At 43.6% G+C, this 27891-nt stretch overlaps 1 protein-coding gene across 1 annotated transcript in view; it reads left to right on the top strand.

Annotated features, from left to right (window-relative positions):
• The window catches only part of SACK1C (scaffolding CK1 anchoring protein C), a 224833-nt gene that overhangs the window by 144801 nt on the left and 52141 nt on the right, over window positions 1–27891 (top strand). The window contains exon 2 of the mRNA XM_085619074.1: window positions 20771–20938. Coding sequence (XP_085475200.1) covers window positions 20771–20938 — 168 coding nt within the window. The remainder of the gene's footprint in view (window positions 1–20770; window positions 20939–27891) is intronic.

Here is a 27891-nt window from a genome sequence, read left to right as displayed (position 1 = left end):
TACGGGGGTGGGGGTACAGCGCGTACATACGGGGGAGGGGGGTACGCGCCGTACATATGGGGGTGGGGGGTACGGTGCGGAAATACGCGGGAGGAGTGGGAGGCTGAGGGGGGGCCGTACGACTTGTACCCCGGGCACAAGTGTACCCAGGGTAGGGGTCGTGAAAAGTTCGCTCCGTACGGGACGTTTTCCATACGCTTGTGTATTCGGGACGCCGGTACGGATCGGACTTGTGCGCTCGGACTTCAGTTTTACGACTCGTACATAAAACTGTCCGGGGACGTCTCGTAGACATTTCCCGAGGTCATTCGTATGTATTTTTCACGTACGAATCGTACTTCGCCGTTTGTACTGGACTTGTACGATTCGTACGTAAAAAAATACGGATACGAGTCGGACGGTAAATTTTTTTAACGGATTGGAATCGGCACCTTTGTAGTTAGATATTCTTGAGTATTTATATCCTACGAAAAAACCCTCCCCCTTTTTTAAATAGATTATGATATATTTTAGGAATTAATTTCGATATATATTAATTATCTGGTGGAAGTGGTTTTATCTCTAGATATTGTATAGGATTTATATATATACACATGTTTTTATCTGTGAAAGCTGTGAAGAGTTTTATCAGTTTCATTTTGTATATACATTTTATCTATCATTATGAGGGAATAACAATCACCAGTTGATTAAGGAACTGGCCCAAGACACCATAGAATTCATCCAGTCCTCCCAATTCCTAGGTCAAAGTCTTGTACACTTAAGAGTAAGGTACACAGGATTGTGTTACATTAATGCATTATATTGAGATAAGAATAATGAAAAGTGAAAATGAAGAAAAAAGAAAATATGAAAAAATGAAAAAAGTCTATTGAAACATTGTTATCTTTTATGTCTATGGCACTATGTACCTTTAAAAAGAGAGGGCATGATGGCCAGTGTAGCTTTGATAAAGGCTGGGACCAGCCCAAACGCATCAGGGAACTGATACGCTGAGAATTAAAATAAATAAAGAAATCATTCTTACTCGTCTGGAGTGTCCACTGTTTCTTGTGCATCGAGAGGTTTGGTATGGATATATATATTGTCTGCCAAATAAACCCGCAATATTGAAGAATTCAAACTGGAGTGGCTCGTCCTTTCTGCAGCAAACGCAGGATTCCTTTTGTGCATATATATATATATATATATATAACTTGAACTCCAAAGCTGAATCGGCGTTGTGACACCAATGGAGGACGGACCACAGGTACGTGCAAAGTTTACTTTATTGAGATGCTTCTCCTTGCACCCTCACGCTCGCCTGACGCGTTTCGATCCTCTGGGGATCTTGATCACATGACGCGCTTTACATCGTTTGATAGGCTTAAATAGGATGTTACATTTTTTTTTTTTTTTTTTTTTTTTTTTAAAGTGACAGATGCAGAATACACCTTAAAATTGCAACCATAGACATAGTAGACATACCATATATATCACAATGTAAACATAGACAAACAAAGAATTAAAACCAATATAATGTTAAAATAACACATTAAAATAGTTCATCTTTGTTTCTAAAATATAATACATTGGATTATGTTATAGCTGCCAATTTATACGCACGTGGTTTGCTAAAATTGTAAGCACATAGAAGAAAAAATATTTTTTCATGATATTTTTTCTCTCTATTCCTAAAACACACTCTTCTTTCCAATTGTAAAACTTTATAAATAGCATAAAATTTTAGATGTTGTAAAAAATCCAGGTTTAAATACCAAGGCATGTTTTGTAAATGAACGACTTATATGCGGTCAATAGTGCATTGTTTGGACAACAACAATCTGGTATTTGTTGGCTTCTGGTTGCCTAAAGTGCATTGTAAATAACAAAAAGTGCAAAGTGCAGTGTGTTTATCTAAAAACTAAAATACCATAAAATCCTCTAAAAAGCCTTAAAAACCACCAAGTGGAAAGTTAAATAGTAAAACAAGGGAATGTTTAGGAGACTGCAAGCAGAAAAGTCCGATGCTTGAAGTAGAAATAAATAATTTGAAGTTCTAACTTGTTATTAAGGTTAATTAACTTCAAGTATATGTTGATGTGAAACCATTATCGTTATCGTCAAGATGTTAATGCTGAAACAGTATTGAATACTTGCTCTAATAAAATATTATAGATAGGTATACAGATCTTCAGTTTGATTTAAACCCCCAGGATGTTTACTATCGAGATTCAAAATATATCTAGTCTCTAACTGGCGCAATACACGTACTCGATCTCCCCCTCTCTTTTTATTCTGGATGCAATCAATGAGAAAATATCTCAGTAATGTAGGATCAGACTTGTGGTGTTCAGCAAAATGCCGTGCCACTGGATATGATTGATCCTGATTCTTAATTGCCCTTATATGTTGGAGTATGCGTTTGTGGCCTTGTAAGATCGTACTTCCCACATAGCGTAGGTCACACGGACACTCCAACACATAGACCACATGGGTTGTTTTGCAATTAAGGGATTTCTTGATAGGGATTTCAACATTGCTAAAAGGAGTTTTGTAGGCAGTGGTGTTGACGCCATGTTGGCACGCCTTACACGTCTTGCATTTGAAAAACCCGCAACGTTGACTCAGCCAAGTACCTTTATTAAGAACTTCTAAGTCATTGCATACCAGGGTGTCCTTCATGGAGGGAGATCTGCTATATGTTATGGAGGCTTTTTTGGGTAATTTATGTATATATATTCACTGAAAAAACCATAGGTTTCACACATGTTATAGTTAGCGGAAATTTTACTGATAAAAAACCAGTGAAATTCCCCCGTTATAGTTAGTGCAGGCAACTATAACTCACGCGACCGCAATCCTCTGCTGATGCTAATACTGTATTTAGACACTTATTTGCCCATGTCTTCTTCCATTAAATTTTAGCTATACATATATTACAAATATTTTTTTTTCATAAAGACACATATGTCATCAGCAGAAGATTGCGGTCGCGTGAGTTATAGTTGCCTGCACTAACTATAACGGGGGAATTTCACTGGTTTTTTATCAGTAAAATTTCCGCTAACTATAACATGTGTGAAACCTATGGTTTTTTCAGTGAATTTGCAAGGTTTTTTAAATGCTAATTCCTAACTATAACGTGTGTGAAACCTATGGTTTTTTCTGTGAATTTGTACGGTTTTTTAAATGCTAAGTTACTTTACGCCATTCGTGGCGTGCGCGCCCACTTAACGCAGTTCGTTCCGTGCGCGCACGGTGCGCTTCGCGCACCGTGCGTGCACAGTAAGCACGCGGTGCGCTTCGCGCACCGCGCGCCCACTTTACGCAGTTAGTGCCGTGGGCGCACCTCGCACCGCGTGCCCACGTTACGCTAGATGGGCCATGTACGCACGATGCGCTTCGCGCACCGTGCGCACATGGAGGACATATGATGCACTTCGTTTTGAAAGGTAATATTTTAATTTTTCGTAATTTTTATAAGCCATGCACAAATGGTGTCCTTCGTGGACCATTTGCACACGGGGTGGAGAGAGTGTGGATAATTTTTTCTTTTATTATTTTTTTTTAAAATATTATAGTTTATCTCACCTCGAATAAGCCATGCACAGTTGGTGGCCTTCGTCCACCAATTGCACACGGGGTGGGGAAAGTGTGGATATTTTGGTTTTTTTTGTAATTTTTTACCGTACGCGTACGGTAAGCGTAATCGGCGAAATTAGCGAAAAAATAAAAATTCCGTTTTTGGCCTTGGGGGATCTTTGGGGACTCCCTCAACATGGCTATGTGTGTGGGAGCTGTCTAAACAGCCCCTTTACATGTTTTTGTGCTTTATTTTAAAACCTAACTCTCAGTGCGAGAGAGAAAATGGCGGCCGCCGCTTCCTGGTTTCGGCCGATTCGAATGTTTACTAAGATCTAAGAGCCAATCAGAATCGCGCTCGCGCACGCCACCGTACGCGTACGGTAAGCGTACCGTAAGCGCACCGTAAGCTGGCTCAGATATATATATTGATTTAAAGGCTATTTTCTCAGAATCTACTGAACAGATTTACACCAAACCTACAAAAGGCACTTCCTTGACCTGAGGACTACCTCTCTGCCAAATTTCTAGTAATTCTGTTCAGCCGTTCGGGCTGTAGCCCTGTCTAAAGGTCCTATGGAAAAATGCATGGGAAAAACGCGTTTTGGGACCCCCCTTTTATCTCAGCCCCCGCTTGACGAATCCCCCCGAGACTTTCAGGGTAGGAGCGGAGCGTAGCGCCCCACTTATTTTGAAAAATTCGCGAGGATTCGTCGACCGGCGCCAAAGTTATTCAAAATAGAATGTTGCAGATTTCCTATGGAAACGTGGTCCTAACTATAACTACCTACTGGCGACCGCCAGTAGGTAATATATATATATATATATATATATATCAAACATCACCAAGTTGCCTGCTGTGGAAGACGCCGCACCACAGGTAAGTATTTGCCAAAATCTGTTTATTGATGGAAGCAGCAGCATGAATCACAACTTAGTCCACCAAATTCAAAAGTCCATTCCCGACGCGTTTCGTGTATCACTTCCTCAGGGGCATAGGGCTTGAAGGCAACAGCAAGGCATTTTTGGCGGCATCTTTTTGAATTCCAAACACCCCGCCTCAGTGGGCGTGGCCCTCGAAGTGGCCTGCTGGTACTTGTAGTGCCCACCTTCTTCCTCTAGTGAGTTGCTTGCTGCTGGCAATCAGAATCAATGACATCACAGTGGATCGTGGCACCAGATTGTAGTTCACTGCCAACGCTTGTATTCCCCTCAAAAACGGCACCCGTGCCATTAGCAAATCCGCCGGTTGACGGGTTCGCAGGAATGCTGTGAACAGCATCGGGTCGTCTTCCGCGGCTCAGGCTAGCCGCTAAACATCAAACATCACCAAGTTGCCTGCTGTGGAAGACGCCGCACCACAGGTAAGTATTTGCCAAAATCTGTTTATTGATGGAAGCAGCAGCGTGAATCACAACTTAGTCCACCAAATTCAAAAGTCCGTTCCCGACGCGTTTCGTGTATCACTTCCTCAGGGGCATAGGGCTTGAAGGCAACAGCAAGGCATTTTTGGCGGCATTTTTTTTAATTCCAAACACCCCGCCTCAGTGGGCGTGGCCCTCGAAGTGGCCTGCTGGTACTTGTAGTTGGAATTCAAAAGATGCCGCCAAAAATGCCTTGCTGTTGCCTTCAAGCCCTATGCCCCTGAGGAAGTGACACACGAAACGCGTCGGGAATGGACTTTTGAATTTGGTGGACTAAGTTGTGATTCACGCTGCTGCTTCCATCAATAAACAGATTTTGGCAAATACTTACCTGTGGTGCGGCGTCTTCCACAGCAGGCAACTTGGTGATGTTTGATGTTTAGCGGCTAGCCTGAGCCGCGGAAGACGACCCGATGCTGTTCACAGCATTCCTGCGAACCCGTCAACCGGCGGATTTGCTAATGGCACGGGTGCCGTTTTTGAGGGGAATACAAGCGTTGGCAGTGAATTACAATCTGGTGCCACGATCCACTGTGATGTCATTGATTCTGATTGCCAGCAGCAAGCAACTCACTAGAGGAAGAAGGTGGGCACTACAAGTACCAGCAGGCCACTTCGAGGGCCACGCCCACTGAGGCGGGGTGTTTGGAATTCAAAAAGATGCCGCCAAAAATGCCTTGCTGTTGCCTTCAAGCCCTATGCCCCTGAGGAAGTGATACACGAAACGCGTCGGGAACGGACTTTTGAATTTGGTGGACTAAGTTGTGATTCACGCTGCTGCTTCCATCAATAAACAGATTTTGGCAAATACTTACCTGTGGTGCGGCGTCTTCCACAGCAGGCAACTTGGTGATGTTTGATGTTTAGCGGCTAGCCTGAGCCGCGGAAGACGACCCGATGCTGTTCACAGCATTCCTGCGAACCCGTCAACCGGCGGATTTGCTAATGGCACGGGTGCCGTTTTTGAGGGGAATACAAGCGTTGGCAGTGAATTACAATCTGGTGCCACGATCCACTGTGATGTCATTGATTCTGATTGCCAGCAGCAAGCAACTCACTAGAGGAAGAAGGTGGGCACTACAAGTACCAGCAGGCCACTTCGAGGGCCACGCCCACTGAGGCGGGGTGTTTGGAATTCAAAAAGATGCCGCCAAAAATGCCTTGCTGTTGCCTTCAAGCCCTATGCCCCTGAGGAAGTGATACACGAAACGCGTCGGGAATGGACTTTTGAATTTGGTGGACTAAGTTGTGATTCAAGCTGCTGCTTCCATCAATAAACAGATTTTGGCAAATACTTACCTGTGGTGCGGCGTCTTCCACAGCAGGCAACTTGGTGATGTTTGATGTTTAGCGGCTAGCCTGAGCCGCGGAAGACGACCCGATGCTGTTCACAGCATTCCTGCGAACCCGTCAACCGGCGGATTTGCTAATGGCACGGGTGCCGTTTTTGAGGGGAATACAAGCGTTGGCAGTGAATTACAATCTGGTGCCACGATCCACTGTGATGTCATTGATTCTGATTGCCAGCAGCAAGCAACTCACTAGAGGAAGAAGGTGGGCACTACAAGTACCAGCAGGCCACTTCGAGGGCCACGCCCACTGAGGCGGGGTGTTTGGAATTCAAAAAGATGCCGCCAAAAATGCCTTGCTGTTGCCTTCAAGCCCTATGCCCCTGAGGAAGTGATACACGAAACGCGTCGGGAACGGACTTTTGAATTTGGTGGACTAAGTTGTGATTCACGCTGCTGCTTCCATCAATAAACAGATTTTGGCAAATACTTACCTGTGGTGCGGCGTCTTCCACAGCAGGCAACTTGGTGATGTTTGATGTTTAGCGGCTAGCCTGAGCCGCGGAAGACGACCCGATGCTGTTCACAGCATTCCTGCGAACCCGTCAACCGGCGGATTTGCTAATGGCACGGGTGCCGTTTTTGAGGGGAATACAAGCGTTGGCAGTGAATTACAATCTGGTGCCACGATCCACTGTGATGTCATTGATTCTGATTGCCAGCAGCAAGCAACTCACTAGAGGAAGAAGGTGGGCACTACAAGTACCAGCAGGCCACTTCGAGGGCCACGCCCACTGAGGCGGGGTGTTTGGAATTCAAAAAGATGCCGCCAAAAATGCCTTGCTGTTGCCTTCAAGCCCTATGCCCCTGAGGAAGTGATACACGAAACGCGTCGGGAATGGACTTTTGAATTTGGTGGACTAAGTTGTGATTCAAGCTGCTGCTTCCATCAATAAACAGATTTTGGCAAATACTTACCTGTGGTGCGGCGTCTTCCACAGCAGGCAACTTGGTGATGTTTGATGTTTAGCGGCTAGCCTGAGCCGCGGAAGACGACCCGATGCTGTTCACAGCATTCCTGCGAACCCGTCAACCGGCGGATTTGCTAATGGCACGGGTGCCGTTTTTTAGGGGAATACAAGCGTTGGCAGTGAATTACAATCTGGTGCCACGATCCACTGTGATGTCATTGATTCTGATTGCCAGCAGCAAGCAACTCACTAGAGGAAGAAGGTGGGCACTACAAGTACCAGCAGGCCACTTCGAGGGCCACGCCCACTGAGGCGGGGTGTTTGGAATTCAAAAAGATGCCGCCAAAAATGCCTTGCTGTTGCCTTCAAGCCCTATGCCCCTGAGGAAGTGATACACGAAACGCGTCGGGAATGGACTTTTGAATTTGGTGGACTAAGTTGTGATTCACGCTGCTGCTTCCATCAATAAACAGATTTTGGCAAATACTTACCTGTGGTGCGGCGTCTTCCACAGCAGGCAACTTGGTGATGTTTGATATATATATATATATATATATATATATATATATATATATATATATATATATATATATATATAGATATATTCGCGACAGTTACTGCACTCAGCCAATATGATTCCTACGATGCTGGTGGCTGCGACGGCAGCAGCAGCCATCAGAAATTTGCGGTACAAGGAATTCTGGGGAATCCAGAAAAGAACCAGCGGCACACCAGAGGAAATAACATAAAAATGAAAACAATTAATTTACAAAATATAGTAAATAATTTCACCAATATTTAAAATAGTAAAGTATTAAAACCCCCAAAACCACATTTACTAAAAATTATATAAATGTTAACAAAAATAACAAATAAACATAAAAAATATTAAATATAAAAAATAAACTAATAATATAAATCTAATTTTTCCAGTGTTAGGAAAAGTGTTCGACTCCAGAAAGATTACATAAGCCATTCCTATTCCACTTTAAGCAACAGTATGGAAAGGGTTGGACTTCGGAGGGGTTACATTTACTATTCCCACTCCAATCTAAACAACACTAGGGAAAGTGTTGGAGTTCGAAGGGGTTAGATTTATTATTCCCCCTTCCAGTCTAAGCAACAGCAGGGAAAGTGCTGGATTTCAGAAGGGGTTAGATTTACTATTCCCACACCAGTCTAAGCAACACTAGTAAAAGCGTTTGGACTTCGGAGGAGTTATATTTACTATTTCTACTCCAGTATAAGCAGCAATAGGGAAAGTGCTGGATTTCAAAGGGATAACATTTACTATTCCCACTCCAGTCTAAGCAATAGTATGGAAAGTGTTTGTCTTCAGAAGCATTTTATATATATATATATATATATGTATATATTCAATCTGATAATGCCTTGTGATGCAATTGAGATATTCCATGAGCATGTTGTAAATTTAATTAAAAAACGGAATCATAGAATGCAGAGGATAACACGAACAAAGAAAAACAAAACAGATATCCAATATAACTCCTTAATGACAAAACTCAAGGCGAACCCTAATTAATTATTCACAACTCTGATAAAGGTGGTAATCTAGTCCTATGGAACAAATTGGACTACAGTAAGGAGGCTATGAATCAATTGCAAGATAAAAAATGCTATCGTAAATGTGATCAGATAACCCTCAGAAATACTTATAACACCTACAGAATAAAATTGACTGCCTGGAAAAATGCAGGGCTACTGACACAACAAGAATATCTATATCTGCGAAATGATAACCCAGTAACACCAATTATGTATTTTATTCCCAAAATACATAAAAATCCAACAAATCCGCCTGGAAGGCCTATCATTTCAGCAAGGAACAGTCTCCTAGAGTGAACATCAATATATGTAGACTATTTCCTTCAAGACTATGTGCAACACTTACCGTCATACATCCGTGATACTGGAGACTTTTTATCTAAAATTGAGAACTGTAAATGGAACAAAGACTTTCTTTTAATTACATTAGATGTCTCATCATTATATACTTCTATCAATCACCAGGATGGTATGAGGGCATTAAAACACTATCTTGATCAGAGACCACCAGAGTTTTTACATCATAGCAAAATGCTTAGAGATACGACAGAGTTCTGTTTAAACAATAATATTTTTATGTTTCAAAATATACTATATCAGCAATTACGAGGCATAGCTATGGGGGCCAGCTTCTCCCCAAGCTACGCATGTCTCCACATGGGTTGGTGGGAGTAGCTGGTCCTCCTCAAAGAACATGAAAACACAGTTAACACCAACATTAAAGTTTGGCTAAGATATATTGATGATCTTTGTATCATCTGGCAGGGGACCCAGCCAGAGGCAGAAAGAATTATCAAAGACCTCAACACTAATAACATTAATTTAGAATTTATGGCTAATATAAGCGACCAAGTGGTTGAATTCCTAGATGTACAGGTTTACATCAGAGAAGAAAAAACCACCACTAAACTACATTGCAAAAAACCTGCCGGAAATGCAGTCTTACGTGCTACGAGCTCTCACCCCCAACATCTAACACAGAGTATACCGTATGGTGAGATGCTCCGGTTAAAATGCATAAGTAGCAATAATGAAGACTTGCAGAGGGCTCAAATAGCCAGCCAAAGAAGGTTCCTTGAAAGAGGTTACTCTAAAAAGACAATTGCACATGCTATAAGAAGTAGCAATGCAATCATTAGAGAAAGCCTTTTAAAAACACAGGTGAGGTCCAATACAACTAGTAGAGTAAATAACCCACAAGAACAACTGGAAAATTCTGAAACCTTCAGGTTTATAATTGGCTATAGTAAACAAGCTAGGGCAATCAACAACATCATAAAGAAAAATTGGCCCCTTGTTTTAAGAGGTCCTACTATAGGCCACTTACTACCCACTAGGGCAGCAATTACTTACAGCAAAGCGCCCTCAATGAGAGATGAGCTGGTCCACAATGATCCATGGGAATATACAAAAACTACTTGTCTGAACCAGAGAAAGGGCTTTTTCAAATGCGCATCCTGTAAAGCGTGTCAACATGGGGTAAACAAATCCTCCTATGAAACACCTTTTAGTGACAAGAAGAAACCCATATACAGGAATTTGACATGCAAATCAGAATATGTAATTTATGTGCTGGAGTGTCGTGTGGCCTACCATATGTAGGGAGCACTGTTCTCCAGGGCCACGAGAGGATACTCCAGCACATAAGAGCCATAAAAAATAAGGACCAGGCCTATCCAGTGGCACGCCATTTTGAGGAGTCACATAAGGGAGATCCAAAAGATCTCAAATATTTTTTAATTGACTCCGTGCCACACAACAAAAGCGGAGGCAATAGGGAGAAAGCCCTTAGAAAACTAGAAACAAGATATATCTTGGAATTAGATAGTAAACAGCCAGGCGGTCTTAATGGGACAGAGGATCTCTATACTTGCCTCTGAAAGCAATTGTAAGAGCTAAAGTCTGTATTTGAGATGAACAGTCAGCATACAGTAATTTATAGTGCTCTACCGGGCCCTCCGTTCGTTTAAGCATCATAGTTAGTTTTATTGTTTTTTTTAGTCATTTTACACTGGTGAATTTTGCACATCACAATACAGATATTATTAATAGGCACATGCACTTTTTTTCATCGCAAAGATTAGAAACAGCGAGTCAAGACTAAGGTAACATCACCACTATGACCACCGGGCAACACAAACGTAATCAACAAATATCTGATTTAAACAGCAATAAGTGACTTTCGATATTTAAACCATGAAGTCTTTAAATGCGTACATACCATTGTTCTTATCGGAGGGGTTTTAAACATAACTCCTTTCAGATCATATAGACATAACACATTGTTTTAACATCATGACACAATAATAAGATGGATAGCATGTTATTAACACAATGATTTTATTGCGATACTGCATCTATTTATTCAGTATATTTAAAATAATTGTGTTTTCATTTGAAATTTATTTATAACTACTTTTTAAATTTATTATTGTAGTTTTAAACATTTGCCCAGATGAAAGTCTTATTACCATGTCTATTTACTTTGCATTCATTTTCTGCACTGGTCACTTTAAAAAAGAAAAAAATTAAAATGGTAAAAAAATGGTTTAAAAGCCTGCCGCTAACAGTCTATCACGTCATGTGATCAAAGGCCTCAGGGCTCGAAACGCGTCATGGCTGTGGTTTGTTGAGCGGAAAATAAAGAAAACTTACGGCACAAATTTGTGGTCCGAGCTCCTGTCTTCTTCAAGTTTATTGGAATGCGAGAGGAGTTGCTTTTTTATATATATACATATATATATATATTATCTACTGGCGGTCGCCAGTAGATAGTTATAGTTAGGACCGTGTTTCCATATGAAATCTGAAAATTCTATTTTGAATAACTTTGGCGCCGGTTGATGAATCCTCGCGAAATTTTCAAAATAGGTGGGGCACTCCGCTCCGCTCCTACCCTGAAAGTCTCGGGGTGATTAGTCAAACGGGGGCCGAGAAAAAAGGGGGTCCCAAAACGCATTTTCCCCATGCATTTTTCCATAGGACCTTTAGTCGAAGGAACAGCCCGAACGGCTGAACAGAATTACGTGAAATTTGGCAGAGAGGTAGCCATAAGGTCAAGGAAGTGCCTTTTGAAGGTCTCGTGTAAATCTGTTCAGTATTTCCTGAAAAAATAGCATTTAAATCCATATCAATATCTATACGCGCACACCGTGCGCGCACTGTGCGCGCACCCTGCCGTGCGTGAGCGCAATTCTGATTGGTTGTTAGATGTCAGTAAACATTCGAATCGGTCGAAATCAGGAAGTGGCGGCCGCCATTTTGTCTCTCGCAGTCTGAGGCAGTGAAAAACAAAGGTGGAGAACGTGAAAAGGGGGCAGGGTGGACAGTTCCTGACCCCCTAGCCTTTGTCAGGGGGGCACTGAAGGACCCCCAAGGGTAAAAAAAACATTTATTTTTTTGATGAATAAGCGCGGGCTGCGCGTACGGTGCGTGCACGGCACGCACAGCGCTTTGTGGGTGCTCGGAGTGCCCACAGCGCGCGCACGGAGCGCGCACGGTGAAAAACCTGAAAAAATATATATATTATTAAATACATAACTTAGCATTTAAAAAACCGTACAAATTCACTTAAAAAACCATAGGTTTCACACACGTTATAGTTAGGAATTAGCATTTAAAAAACCTTGCAAATTCACTTAAAAAACCATAGGTTTCACACATGTTATAGTTAGCTGGACATTTCCCTCGTAAAAAACCAATGAAATTCCCCCGTTATAGTTAGTGCAGGCAACTATAACTCACGCGACCGCAATCCTCTGCTGATGATGTCAGATATTACATCACTGATTACATATGTGTCTTTCTGAAAAATAAATATTTGTAATATATGTATAGCTAAAGATTAATGGAAGAAGACATGGGTAAATAGGTGTCTAAATACAGTGATGTAATATCTGACGTCATCAGCAGAGGATTGCGGTCGCGTGAGTTATAGTTGCCTGCACTAACTATAACGGGGGAATATATATATATATATATTCACTGAAAAAAACATAGGTTTCACACATGTTATAGTTAGCTGTACATTTCACTCGTAAAAAACCAATGAAATTCCCCCGTTATAGTTAGTGCAGGCAACTATAACTCACGCGACCGCAATCCTCTGCTGATGCTAATACTGTATTTAGACACTTATTTGCCCATGTCTTCTTCCATTAAATTTTAGCTATACATATATTACAAATATTTTTTTCATAAAGACACATATGTCATCAGCAGAGGATTGCGGTTGCGTGAGTTATAGTTGCCTGCACTAACTATAACGGGGGAATTTCATTGGTTTTTTACGAGTGAAATGTACAGCTAACTATAACATGTGTGAAACCTATGGTTTTTTCAGTGAATTTGCAAGGTTTTTTAAATGCTAATTCCTAACTATAACGTGTGTGAAACCTATGGTTTTTTCTGTGAATTTGTACGGTTTTTTAAATGCTAAGTTACTTTACGCCGTTCGTGGCGTGCGCGCCCAGTTAACGCAGTTCGTTCCGTGCGCCCACAGTGAGCACGCGGTGCGCTTCGCGCACCGCGCGCCCACTTTACGCAGTTAGTGCCGTGCACGCACAGTGGTCACGCGGTGCGCTGCGCGCACCGCGTGCCCACGTTACGCGGGATGGGCCATGTACGCACAATGCGCTTCGCGCACCGTGCGCACATGGGGGACATATTATGCGCATCGTTTTGAAATGTATTTCTTAGTAATTTCTAACTAAGTTAAATGCCATGCCCAAATGGTGCACTACGGGCACCATTTGCACACGGGGAGGGGATAGTGTGGATAATATTTTTTTTTTTAATAATTTTTACCGTACGCGTACGGTAAGCGTAATCGGCGATTTTTCGAAAAAAAAAAACAATTTTTTTTTTGGCCTTGGGGGTTGTTTGGGGACCCCTAAATCAATGCTGGGTGGTTATGAACTCAATATACTGCCCCTTTAGATGTTTTTTGTCTTTGTTTTTGCTGCCCCACTCAGAGTGCGAGAGAGAAAATGGCGGCCGCCGCTTCCTGGTTTCGACCGATTCGAATGTTTACTTAGATCGAACAGCCAATCAGAATCGCGCTCGCGCACGTCACCGTACGCGTACGGTAAGCGCACCGTAAGCGCACCGTAAGCTGGCTCAGATATATATATTGATTTAAAGGCTATTTTCTCAGAATCTACTGAACAGATTTACACCAAACCTACAAAAGGCACTTCCTTGACCTGTAGACTACCTCTCTGCCAAATTTCAAGGAACTCTGTTCAGCCGTTCGGGCTGTAGCTGTGTCTAAAGGTCCTATGGAAAAATGCATGGGAAAAACGCGTTTTGGGACCCCTCTTTTATCTCAGCCCCCGCTTGACGAATCCCCCCGAGACTTTCAGGGTAGGAGCGGAGCGCAGCGCCCCACCTATTTTGAAAATTTCGCGAGGATTCGTCGACCGGCGCCAAAGTTATTCAAAATAGAATGTTGCGGTTTTCCTATGGTAAGAGGGTCCTAACTATAACTACCTACTGGCGACCGCCAGTAGGTAATATATACATATATATATATATGCGCAAGTATTATTAATTTAATTTAAAAATTCAACACTTGATGTAAAACATAATTTAGTTACAGTATACGAAGATACATATATATATATATTTTTTAAAACAATATACAAATTAAAAAAGACAGAAAGGAAAAAATAGAATTACATATAATAGTATCAACTTCGCTAACTACCAATAAAATATCAAATATTTTGAATCATTACCTATTTATTTAATTTCAATTAATAATTAAAAAAATCAAATAACATGTAAATAAGAAATATAATTCCACAACCAACATTTTGCATGTCATTAAATAAATTAATTACAAAAATAAATATATAAAATTACACTTGAATAATTACCATTTAATAAATGACACATACATTTATATAAAAAAAATTATATATTTCTTTTCATCCCAACTTGCTCACCTAAACAAAATAACACAGCATTAAAAATGTAAATTGATACTTGTAAATTGATACTTGTATAGCGCACTACTCACCCGCAAGGGTCTCAAGGCGCTTGTACGAATACCGCTGTGGAACCCATCCTGGCTTTCCCTGTGAGGCGTCCACTCCTGGGCACCCCCAAGGTGGAGGCCAGTCATCCTTAGCGTTGTGGGGGCCGTTGTGGAGATTAAGCAAGCTATTGCCCAGAGTTGCAGAGTGGGACTCCATGACTGGAATGGCACCGAGGCGAGAATTATCAGGTCCGTGGAATTTTTTAGCCCAAGACCCGCCGAGGCGGGGAATTGAACCCTGGTCCCGGGCTAGACCTCTGCATCAGGGTCTGCCGCTCTAATCATTGAGCCACACTTCTCCAAAAAGTGTATGCACAACCCATATATGAAAGTAAAATACATATTTACACAAATAATATTCAATCAACAAAACATATTTAAAATTAAATTAAAATACATTTAGTTTTATTTAACTTCCCACCCTATTCCCCTACAAAACCAGCAAACTGCCGCTAAAATATAATTTAGAAAAATCACTATAAACTATGTAAATAATGAACAATCAATTAAATAATTGTCTGGCAATTAAAAACTAATGAACAATAATTTTAACTATTTATAACCTAATTCACCACTCACTCTATGCCCCTACAAAACTAACAACCTGCTACTAAAATATAACCGACAATTACAAATAATAAAAGTAAAAGAAAACCTAAAAGTACACTTCTAAATTCGAAATATAACAATTACATAATTTACATAATTAATCATCAAAAATGGTTTCATGTTTAAAACCAAATGACCATTAAATTAGAAATATATCTAATTTAAATAACATCCCACCCTATCCCCGTACAAAACCAAACCTGCTACGGCACTATAAATTACTAATATCATTTTTTTTAACTAAATCACTTACAATTACAAACTATATTTTACAAAATTAATACCAATTATACTAACAATTGTAACACCTAAAATTATTATATTATATAAAAACATTAAAAGAATTAAAAAACGATATTTCTTATAACTATATTACTGAAAACGATATTACAAAGATATTATTGAAAGAAATGTTATTTACCAGAAAAAAAACGATATTCTTGACAACAATATTGTATACCATGACATTTTTGAATCACAATTTTGTTGGCAATATTTTTGCTCTCGATATTTTTAACTCAATATTTTGTCCAACCCCCTGAGAAGCATCACTGCACAGAAAATGAGTCTGGAGAACAGCCTGGAAAGGACACTCCAACGTAGAACCACCGTGAGCCAGTTCTACAGTATCGGACAGTAGATACACATCTCCTGTCTGGTTTTGGTGTAAAATTGGGACCCCACTACTCCTCTTGTTGTTCTAGTTCCAAGCCCTAAATGTCTAAGAAAGGGAAGGTGTGTTCTCAGACTACTCAAAGGACTGCTGTGCAACCATGGATGGTGTCTAGAGAACAGCCAGTCTCCCAGACCAAGTCACCTGGGACTGAATTTCTTGCTGGAGGAGCTGTCTACCTGTTCTGAAGAGCCTAAAACCTGCCTGCCTTCTAAAAAGAGGGAGTGAGCCTGCCTGCCCTGCAGGAGGAGTGCCAGTCCAGGAGTGAGATGCAGCATATCTTAGGTGCTTTAGAAGTCAAAGAAGGCTAGACAGTTGATCCCTATATACCTCAGCACCTAACTTGCTATCCCATTTTTGTATAAACGTAATCTGGAACTACCCACAAAAGCGTGTGCACACCGATAAACACCCACTGTCACTGTGTAATTCCAATACATGAATATGAAAACTTGAGAGCAACAGCACAGGTGCACCACAATAAAGATTGGAACAAGATATTTTATAAAATCCACGTCCAAAGCGTATTCTTCCCAAAAATGTCTTCTTTATTCCATATTTTTTTTTTAAACGTGATCTGGATGATCAAGACACACCAGATGCGTTTCGTCTTTGTCTAAAGGACTTCTTCAGGGCGAGATGAGTCTTTTACACTGTCATCATTGGTAAATAAACCACATGGGGACCAAAGAGTACAGTAACCAGTTGCTTGCGTCCTTAATATATAGAATTAAAGGTTTTGATTGGCACTCCAATCTATTAGGATAAGGGTGAATGGGAGTATAATAACTCACAAAAAGAACAGTCCAAAGTCCCAGGTCAGGGAACTTGATGAATTATGACAAAGGTTGCACAGTTGCAACACTGACCAGAATCAGCCGAAGTCCTCCTCATCGATGGCAGACCAGACGGGTTTTGTTGTACACAGAAAAGAGCGACTGAGGAGAGCGATCTAAGGATCCAGTGTTGGCCGGCTCACAGTCTCTCTGTGCAAGTTCCTGGTGAGAACTGTGCTCATCCTGATGGCAATCGCTCCAGCCTGGCAAGATTATGTGTCGAACCCAGCCTGCATGATGCCACAACTACCAGTGGAAAGGTCAGCCTGTGCATAGCCGTGTCTGCTTGAGCTGACTGGCTGGTGTATGCCCGCTAATGCCGAACATTGCCATGATCCTGTAAGATGCCGCAACAGTACAGTGTTGTGGTCATTTCATTTCAGGGTCTTATAGAGCGCATGCCTACCGAAACAGGGGCTTCCCAGCACTAACAGGAGACCTGGGGGATGACAAACTAAATCAGGGGAACAGATACGTTTTCACTTGCTTCCTAAAGCTGAGCGGATTGTTATTATATCTTAGGCATAGCAGAGAAGTGAGTTCCAGATTCTTGGTGCCAGATAGGCAAAGGAACACCCTCCGCTTCTGGCTCTTTATATTCTTGGTATTTCCAGAAGAAATTTGTTGTTTGATCGAAGGTCCAGTGCGTTATGGTGAGGAACAATGAGTTGCTTCAATGTATGTGCTCTCTGAGCATGCTTTACTTTGTGAACTATACAGAGGGTGTTAAACTCAATTCTCTTCCTCACGGCAATCAATGAAGGCTCGCCAACACTGGTCGTGCTAAATATGATTTAGGAATATTCAGCAGGACTCTAGCTGCGGCATTCTGTATGACCTGTGTTTTCTGGTGACATACATAGGGCTCCAAAGATAGAGAGAGTTACCGAAGTCCCGACTTGACAGGATAAGTCCTTGTTTTACTATTCTACAGATATCGATTGGAAGCCATTTCATTGTCTTCCTGAGGGCTCCTAAGAGACCAAAACATGATCCCTCTAGTCTAGTTTCCTGGCCTGTGCTGCCATGGTGAGGTTCTTATGGAAGAATACTCCTAGGCTTTTGACCATATCTTTTGGACTAGGACGGTCAGCCAGGCATGAAGGCCATGAAAAACTATCCCGAAGACAGGGAACCTGTGCGGGAGCTCACCTGCCTATTGTACCCGGCCCATGCATGTCTAGATTTTCCTAAGGCATGCCAAGCCAGAAGTGGTTGTACCAGCAAGTCTCATCTTGTCCAATCGAAGACCCAGTAAGGACTGCCAGCCCTAGCGTGAGCCTTTAGCCAAGACCCAACTTCAGAGACATTTGCCGTTGGTCTGATTGGGACCATCTTGATCCGAGACTTCCACTTCTGTTTCTGCTGGGCAAACTACTGGGTGAGTGTGGGCCCAGCAAACGAAGCCAGCACCAGAAGATGCCTCTGCCTAGCATGCAACCTCTCGGTTCAGGGACTGATACCCTGCTTGTGGTAAGACTGTCAACGGTTAAGACTTAGTTGTCCCTGCTTGCCTTGTAGCTTACCCAAACTGGTTTTTACACCTTTCCAAAAACAATCTGTAGTAATGATCCATTGTGCTTTGCACGCGTGGGTTCGTATCCCATCCTTGTCGCCATTCAAAATGTAGTAATGACTTGTAGCAGATGAAGTGGTGAACCAGAAGGTAAGCTTTATTTCAGACAGGGACTGCACAGCAGCCGGCTCAGTTGAAGCACAAGAAAACAACAGACTCTCATTCACACTAAAGTTCTCAATTCTGTTGTGGAATGCCCACATCAAGGTAAGACATGACGTGACCATTCCAAACAGATAAAAAACACAGGGAGAGACGACTACACAATCTCAGCAGGAGCACTGGCCAGTGGCGTAACAAAACTTGAGGGGGCCCCCTTGCAAAGTATATGCAGTGGGGCACCCCAGGGGGCTTTTGATACGCCACTCGCACAGCCATCTCCATTACCAATGTCATGCTCTCATTGGTCTGCTCTCTGAATCTGCTGCAGCACTCAGCTCTGGAAGGGATCCGCGCTGAAGCTCAGCAGAAAGTCTCCACCTCTTTTATGAAATCTATCAGATACACTTAAGGCCTGATGGCTTCCACAAGGGGTGACCACAGTAGGACCAGGTGGCCAGATCCATGCCATATTTTCAAGGTAACCGCTGAGTAGAAAGAGGAGCTCCATTCAGATTCAATGTATGAATCCGGTCCTCCTGACTGGTTAACACAAAAACTCAACATTATATTTAAGTGGGTTTCTCCCTTTACAGGGACCAAATTAACATTTATAAACGAGCTCCTGGTCACGTTACGTTCTTGATCAGAATGATGTCTTGACCTCGGATTGACCTCCCCTAAGCAGAAAGATTGCTTACGTGCAAGGATGCACAGGTCACCTCTTGTTGAACCTACGTGAGTTTTCGACGACTTGTTTCACTCTTTCCAACACAGCAGTGAATGTTTTCCGATCGGTGGCTTCACAGTTTCTGTTTATCATTACTACGCGAGAATACAGAGTCCGCCTTCGATGTCTGTTTGCTCATTTGATTGTCTAGAGCTGACATTTCCAGTTTCCGGGTACCTGAACTCGTTTTCTAACGAAAGTATGTGGTTGGAGGGCTTTTGCTATGTAAAGGCTGAGAATGCAGAACGCCTGGCACGAGCAATAGCTTCCTGGAGCACAGGCAGCGTAGGTTCAAGACCAGCGCACATAGCATTGTTTTGAGAAATGACAGGCTCTTCATTACAGTACTCAGTAGTTTTGTCAACTTCTCCAACTCGATCTTTAGGTGAAAAAAATTCGTATGTGAAATAATATGGTTTAAAAGCGATGACTAATGATAGATACTCTGAAAAGACTGCGGAGCTTATTTACAAGCCCCTTGCGCCACGGGTGCGTCACTTTTTCCCATATTAAAAGTGACGCACGGGCAGCGCAAGGGACTTGTAAATAAGCCCCTGTGTATTTGAACGGTTTCCCATACGTGACAAGTTGGAGAAGGATACATTTGAGGCCATCCAGAGAGGCACATTTCAGCTTGGTTATAATGGTGTTGGACAATATTGAATATAACTGGTGAATAATGTACACTGCCTCCACACAACAACTCTGTTAAATGAGAGGACATATTCTTATCACATGGCCTTCAGTGGTCAGGCAGAGAATTCGACATCCAATATGGCAGCTCCCAAATTGACTCCAGAAAGCACTACACTGCAGCAGGGCCCAATGATGCCCGCTGCTTCTCTCCAGGTCTTTCATCTTCCATGCCCACTTCAGCTTGCCTGCCCACAAGAGCAGGACACAAGGCTTCTGATGATGAGGTAATGTGCCCAAGAGGTCCCAGTCCTGTGTCTCAGCACAGACAGAGCCCAGCACCACCTCTCTCATAGCAGGTGCTGGTGATCCGATTGCCCACCACTTGTGCAGGACAAATGTTGAGGGCTGCTCTCCTGTTTACTTTTGCAGGGTCATCGAGGCACCTTCATAGGTTTGAGTCAAACCAGCCACCTCACCAGTAGTTACCGTCTCCTCTGTGAAGACTTCAGTGTTTCCATCTGTTGCTATGGACAACATATACAGCTCAGCAGCTGGAGCCCAGAAAGAGAGCCATTTTTGCTTGCCTTCAGGCTCCGCCCACTGATATTTTAAAAAGACCCGATCAATCTAAACTAATCTGACCTAATCTTGTGTTTAAATGAAAACAGACTTTTTTCTTGAAGTATAGCAAAGCAACGGTCTTCATACATTTTGTGCAATTACAAATGTTCATTTATTTTATTTCCATTTCCTCTAGGTGATTGCCATTGTGATGGATCTCTTCACAGATGTGGACATAATGTGTGATCTTGTGGCAGCTGCGAGCAAACGAAACGTTCCCGTGTACCTTTTACTTGATGAGAAGAATCTTGGCTACTTCATAGAAATGTGGGAGAAACTGGATTTCAAAAGTATTCAAGTACCAGTAAGTGACATGCTTGCTAAAGACAACTACAGTGGCCCTCACTAAGATAATACAATTAACTTTGAAGATTTATGCTGAGTTAGTATAATTCACATGGACGTTGTAGCTTGTGTGTGCCTCGTTTGCCTCTCTGGCCTACTGTAGTCTTTCTTTTTGATGTTATAAATTGGACAAATGGGAGAAAGCCCACCGCAAAATCACAGAATGGTAACATTTAGCAATAGGGCAGGAGGGAAGGACCCAATAGCATGGCCAGGTGCAGGGCAGGGCTATGTTCCCTTATTCATGGGGCTGATTCGTCAGGCAGAAGGGCCGGAAGAGGTCATAGGTTGGCGACCTTAGTTAGGGTATCCCACCCTATAAAAAGGCCTGACCAAGATATACAGAGAAATGTCCATGTGATTATGGGAGTGGCAGAACACACAATCACCAATTCTTTTCAGGAGAGCTTATCTATGGGATGAGGCTGGTTGAAAGGGTTGGGGGGTCTGACCTGACGGTGGTCCCTACACTTCTAGCTCTCCCATGGGTATCCCGGCAGTGTTGGGGCATGGGCTACGATGCCACACGGTGCCCTGGCAGGGACGAGGCCGAATGCGATCCCTGGGAAAACATGATGCTGTTAAGTTAATTTTGCTTTTGCCATGTGTGTATCTTTCCAACATGTTGGTTAGGACTCACCCTCCGGTTTGCCCTTAAAAACAAATGTAACTAGGAAATGTGTCCAATTTTCAGTTATAAAGTTTGCTGTGGCGTAATCACTTTTTTGGAATGTGCATTCTGTATTGTCATGGTATGACCCTTTATCTCATGCTTGACATAGGTGATGTCACTTAAAAAAAAATACTTCTCAATGCACTAATATAATCTGATGCAGGTGAAAAAGTTCTGCATTTAATGAAATACACTTTTTGAATTTTGATGAAACGTTATCTATTGCTAGATGTCTTAAAAAATGAAGGTATTCTTTTTTTTTTTTTTTTTTTTTTGAAAAACCTTTATTGACATTTCAACCAATAACAAGTATGGGCCTACAACCCCCGGGGCCGGCCGCTAAGCAGTCAGAGTAACAGAAATCAATATGTATCACAGGCAGCACCTCGGGGAGCAGAATCTCCATGCTAGTATACTCTCGGCCACTGAACAGCCCAAGTAGGAGACCAGGATACAAAAGGTTTTCATTTTATAATAAGGGAGGATGGAAGGATCAGGTGCCAAACAGTTTCCCGGCAGCAAGAAATGGCAGGCAGAATAATAAACATCAACAATAAACAGCAATTTATCTAGTCAATGGCGCTGAAACAAGAAGTTCAGGATGTGGAGGAATATCACGGCCATTTGCGCCAGCAGTCCCCTGCCCTAAAACCCAGAAAACACCACGGAAATTGTGGCACACATGAAAACGCAGCGATTAACAACGAAGGAGTTCTACCATGCTGATCCCGGAAAAGAAAGACAAAGAAGAATAAGAGAAGAAAAATGAGGCCATGGAAAAAAAGGGGTTAAAGACTAAAGGATCCCCTCCCCCAACCCCCCACCCTGCACCTCTGCAGATGAGTACGGCCCCCCCCCCCCCCCAGCAGTGTGCCTGTCGCCCCGGAACCAGACCCGAAATATAGAAGAAACAGAGAAAGAGGAGTAAGAAAAGAAACCCCACCAGACGGGGGGGTAGAGAGAATATTAATAAACTGGAGGAGGGCCTTCAAAACATGCCCCCGGCTTCTCCCTCCCGCACAATATGTTTTCCCCCAAGGCAAACAATAAGCAACACAGAATCGACCAAGTCAAAGAAGAATGGGGAGCATTATGCGCCTATTACACTAACAGTTATGCCGTGAGAGCACGCAACCCCTGAGCCCGCCCGCCTATTAGATGACCACCTCTGAAGGATCAGCCTTATCCTTGGCCACTCTTTGCGAATCTACCCATGCATACCCATCGACCCAGTGCCATGTCCAATGTTACAAAGAAGAGGAGCGTCCAAAAAAGAACAGGAAGCGACACACACAGGTAGGGTGGAAGTCTCTGAACACCAACACAGTCAGCAGTATGGAGAGTCGTCTTTCCCAGTGCCGCCCCAGGATCTGCACTGCACACAAGGTCCAAAAAGGCGAAATCAGCCAGAGCAGGCAACCGTTGCTTGAATATTGCCTGGGTCGCCGGAGGCCGCGCACGGGACAAGGCCACCACCCCCCACTCAGGTCCAAGACCTCCGGAACAGACCAGACCCACAGCCAGCCGATCACACGTTAATATACTGTCCGGAGTTTCCAGCTGGTCACTATCCACAGGGGCGGCCACGACACTGTCCTCCTGTGTGCAGTGTAGGAAGTCCCCGTGTACCTGGGGACAGGCAGGCAGCAACTGTTCCGACGCTGATGCCACCCCATCAAGCTTACTCCCCAATACCCAGGCGCCGTGAACCAAGGTGGAATGAAGGGCACCGAGAGCCTCGAGAAGATCACCATACCCCAGCACAGCTCTCGGCGCTCGCTCCGCTACGCTCCTCATAGTCGCACACTTCCAATCGTGCTGCGACCCAGTGTACAGGATGGTAGACTTCGTCCTGTCAAGATGGCCGCCGGGTAGGTCCAACCCAGATTGGGACCAGGACTCAGGGACAAGCGCCTCAGGTTCCATGTCACTGGAATCAGGGTTTCGGGGGCAGGCAAAAAATATATCCGGTGTGTGGTCACGGGCAACAGTCATCCCCACCACGGACCTGCGCCCGCGAAAATCCGGGAGCAGTCCGCAAGAATCAGGGCGAGTTACGGGCGGCGGCCGGGCAGCTCACCTGCGAAGGCTGAGGCAATCACCGGGGAATCTTAGATTAGCCACCTCGGGCATGCACTCGTTCCGCTACGCTTAGTGGTAGGAACGACCACGGCGAAATGTATGCCGATATTCGCACCGCTCCGGTTAGTCCGACTCCACCAAGTCACCAAAGGCCGCTGTTGTTGAACTGCCGCCCGGCCATGTTATCCACTCGAGGTCCCGGTTCCAGGGTTGCACAGGCCGCAAACTTCAAATGGACATTTCTCCGGCGATACCGCCGCCAGAAACTTCGGAGTCACACGATCGGTTGCCGCTCTCATTCACCAACACGGGCATATAGCGCAGGCTAAGGATCTCATGCAGGATATCTGTGCGGGATGCGGAGGTTCACGGAGCCGGGAGCCTACGCTGCCGTCCCGGTCGCCATCTTGGCTCCTCCCCGAAGGTATTCTTAAAGTTAAGTGGTGCATGAAACCTTGGGTACTACCTTTCTTTGACTTCAGTTAACCTATAAATAAATGCTTGCCAGTTTACTTAACATCTTCCTCAATGGTAGTGCTTAGTCAAGAAAACAGCAGCCGGGTGCAGCTGTTCACCAGGGGGCTGCACGTATAGGTCAGGAGGGTAGTAAGCAGCCCCTCGGCCGTACTTTGAGTAACACTGACCTAGAGAAACAGGGCTCGAAACCAAGGTCTTTTGTTCCATAGTTAATGCTTAAAAAGCCAGAATACATTCCCTCCCTAAGTCAGAGAAAGCACATTGAAGGCTTACTCACACTTAAGAAGTATGGATAGCAGTAGCGGAGGTGCAACGCCCCACTGCCTGGCTCAGAACCAGCAATTGTAAAATAAAACGATGTTCTTGCATCGTTCTATTTTGCATTTTGCCGGCTGTGAGCTAGCAAGGTTGGAAGGGATGCGGCCTAGGCCTGGGAGGGGGGAGGAGGAGTGCTACATGCACGCCACTCCCTAAGTGCGCATATGTGGTTTGGACGGCCGTCTCAGGTATTGCGGAGGGTGCTGCAGCCAGCAGCACCCGCCGCAATGGTAAACATGCATGATGCGACCGCCACGGTGGCGGTCGCATCGTAATTGCACGTGGGGGACCGCCACCACATAGGCGGACGGTTCCACTACCGCATTGTAATCGGCCCCTAAAAGAGGAAACTGTGACTGTCGAGGCAGTGATGGGTGGGACCTTAACTTTGCAGTACAACAGAGTAGAGTTAAGAAATCATGAATATTACTCCTTACGCTAGCTAATTCGTTAATTACACCAACTCTGAGTTGAATAGCTACAAAGCACCACTTCCGTTCCTCGGCAGGGGTAGTAAGTGCTATAGAAATGCAGTTACACAGTACCATACACGACTGAGTTCTCTGTACCATTAGAGGCACGACAACCTGTGCTCAGCGATGTATAAAAAGCAAATCCTGGCTGGAATTGCCCACGCCTTTTCTACCCCTCGAATTCTCACACAGGGCTTTCTCTCAGTATTAGTAAATTCTGGGAGAACCGATTTAAGCAAAGTCTGAAGTCTTTTGTGTATTGGGGCAATTTGAGACTTTCGGACAATTTGAATTTATTGGTCGTTCTTGCAAACGTTGTACTGCAGTTTTAACTGACAACAATGCACCGCATCTATTTATCTATTGATCGAGATTGACCCCTTCGCCGCGGCACGAATTCCGCCGCGGCGCTGGTGGGTTCGGGGTCAGAGCGGCGCCGCCATGCTCGTGACGGAACCACTCCGTCATGAGCCACGGGCGCGCTGTGCTCATGACGGAGTGGTTCCGTCACGACTCCGCCCACTTGCATTATTCGCCCGCACAGGCGGGGAATCAGCACCGCGTGGGCCGAGCGGCCGCAACGGCCGCAGCATGACGGAACCACTCCGTCATGAGCACACGGCGCCCGTGGCTCATGACGGAGTGGTTCCGTCATGAGCACGCAAGGGGTTAAATCAACTCTGACGTGTGGTTTACCAAACACTTGGCACCACTAATTATCATTTGGTCGTGTCAGGCAAGGTCACGCGATAGTAAATCTGCGCCATGAAAAACGTTTCGATTGCTTTTCCAATTGAAAATATCTATTTTATTTATTTGTTATTAACAAAAGCCTTAAAACATGCAATTCCATTCTGTAGTAATATTCCCATTCATTTAAAACCGATATGTGATTTATAGGGAATGGAGATCACGAATATAAAGTTCTACAAAAAGTCACACAATAAAATCTAGCTGAGACCTCAGCTTTGGAAGGTGTTAATTATTGATATAAAGGTTCCTAACACTTTGTCAGAAATTGCTCCCCATTCGCACCAATGCAAAACTAATAATAGCAACAACAGGGCCATATAAACATGCCGTTGCCTGACTGCGAACAGTAAAATTATAGTAATAAAAATGTCTCTAAACACTGTTTTCTTTATTTAACGAAGACACTGGATATTTATTAGGAAAGAATGATGTACTGTCCGTATTTGTAAGTTTTTTACATGCATCCATGCTTTGGTGTTAGGTTGGGTAACAATGCTGTAGACATAGAAGTGGGACATGGATTAGTACAGGGTGAAGCAGAAGGGGAGGGGGAAAGAAGTTAATTAAACCTTACAGATGGTGAAGAGTGGCCACAATATTAAGTGTGGTGTCTGATTGGAGATACGGCTGCAAATTAACACAATCTATGTTTTCCTGAACAAGCGTGTGTTTTTGATGATGATCTATGATTAGAGGGTTATATTTTGGTCCATGTCTGTTTAGAATTTATAGAGATCACCAATAAAACCGACCCTAGGATGCTACCACACAGGCAAGGATTGTCAGAGGCTGGGGAGCTCTCTAGTGGGTCTTCTCCAGACACCGCTCGTGCAGGTAAGAGCAGGGGGTGAGGGGGTTGGGGGTGCGGGGGTGGGTTGGCGACAGACGACGACAAGGGATACAAATAAACAAAGTGTTTTTAATTTTTTTTAGATTTATGTTTCCCTCGTCGTTTTCTGTTGACTTACCACCTCCCCTGCCCCACCGCTCTTACCTGCACAGGCCGCGCCTGGTCTTTTCTGTCCTGTAGGCAAAGCCAAGCAGGTGATATCTATTATTAGGTGTGGCAGCACCCTCCCCAGCGCCTAATCCCATTTTGTATTACCTCAATGGTTTTTTAATCACCCCTTAACCTTACTCCTCACAAGAGCCAGGTTTTAGAATGCCAGAGCAGCATCTAATCTTTTATACATTTTAAACTGCATTAGCGGCTAACCTGCTGTTGTGGGGGATGGTATGTGCCTCCTGTGAGGAAATGCGGTTTAGGATATAGTGTGGCTGTGCGACCTCACCATGTATTAAACTCACAAACCTGTCTTGAATCAATTTAGCAAGTTTGTAAAACCTTTAGCTCAATCTTGGGTAGCTGTGGTTGAAAGCAGTCAGGCTTTATCAAAGGAACAAGTGTAAAGCATTCAGAAGTACCAAAACAATTGAATACGAAAGAAACCCAACACCAATTTATAAACGTAGGACTTATATTTACGAATATGTAGACACCAGAACAAACAAAATCCACCAGAGGGTTTAAGAGGTACAAATTATTAAGCATATCCTAAATCACTGCTTTCTCACTCTAAATGCAAACAAGCATTGGCAATTACCGCAGCTAGTGCTTACTTTGAAAACTTTGGCAAACTTATCTAAAGTTGTGTCTGGTTACTCAAGCCTGTCGGGGAGCAAGACATTGGGGTAAGTAAGGCTTAGCAGGACAGTTACCTTTTAGGCAAAGCAGTCACCAGTCTAGTTCCAGGCTTTATGGGCAAACCACCATAGACATCAATGAAGTGGGTCTGATACAAGGAATACAGGAATACAGGATGCTGGTCTGGTTGACAGGGGTCTTCCATGGGCCATACCTCAGTCCACAAACACAGTGGGATGACTGTGGCCACAGACAACAATGTCCCTCGAAGTTGCCAGAGATGCCACTTTTAGGCTAACAACTTGCTCTCGGGGGATGCAGTGACTATTAGCCAATGGGCTACTAGGTCCTCTCTTGCCTGATGATGACTTCATGAAATGTGTGGCATCTAGTTACCCTAGAGTCCATTATTCTTCCCACTCCCAAGGTGGCAGAACCCCTCACTTGATGTGTGCAGCTTGGTAGTCAACCCAAGAGGAATGGCTACCTGA

This window comes from Triturus cristatus, chromosome 7, assembly GCF_964204655.1.
Source record: "Triturus cristatus chromosome 7, aTriCri1.1, whole genome shotgun sequence".
Classification (NCBI taxonomy): Eukaryota; Metazoa; Chordata; class Amphibia; order Caudata; family Salamandridae; genus Triturus; species Triturus cristatus.
Note: the sequence above shows the minus strand (reverse complement) of the source record. Positions and strands in the feature narration are given on the sequence as shown.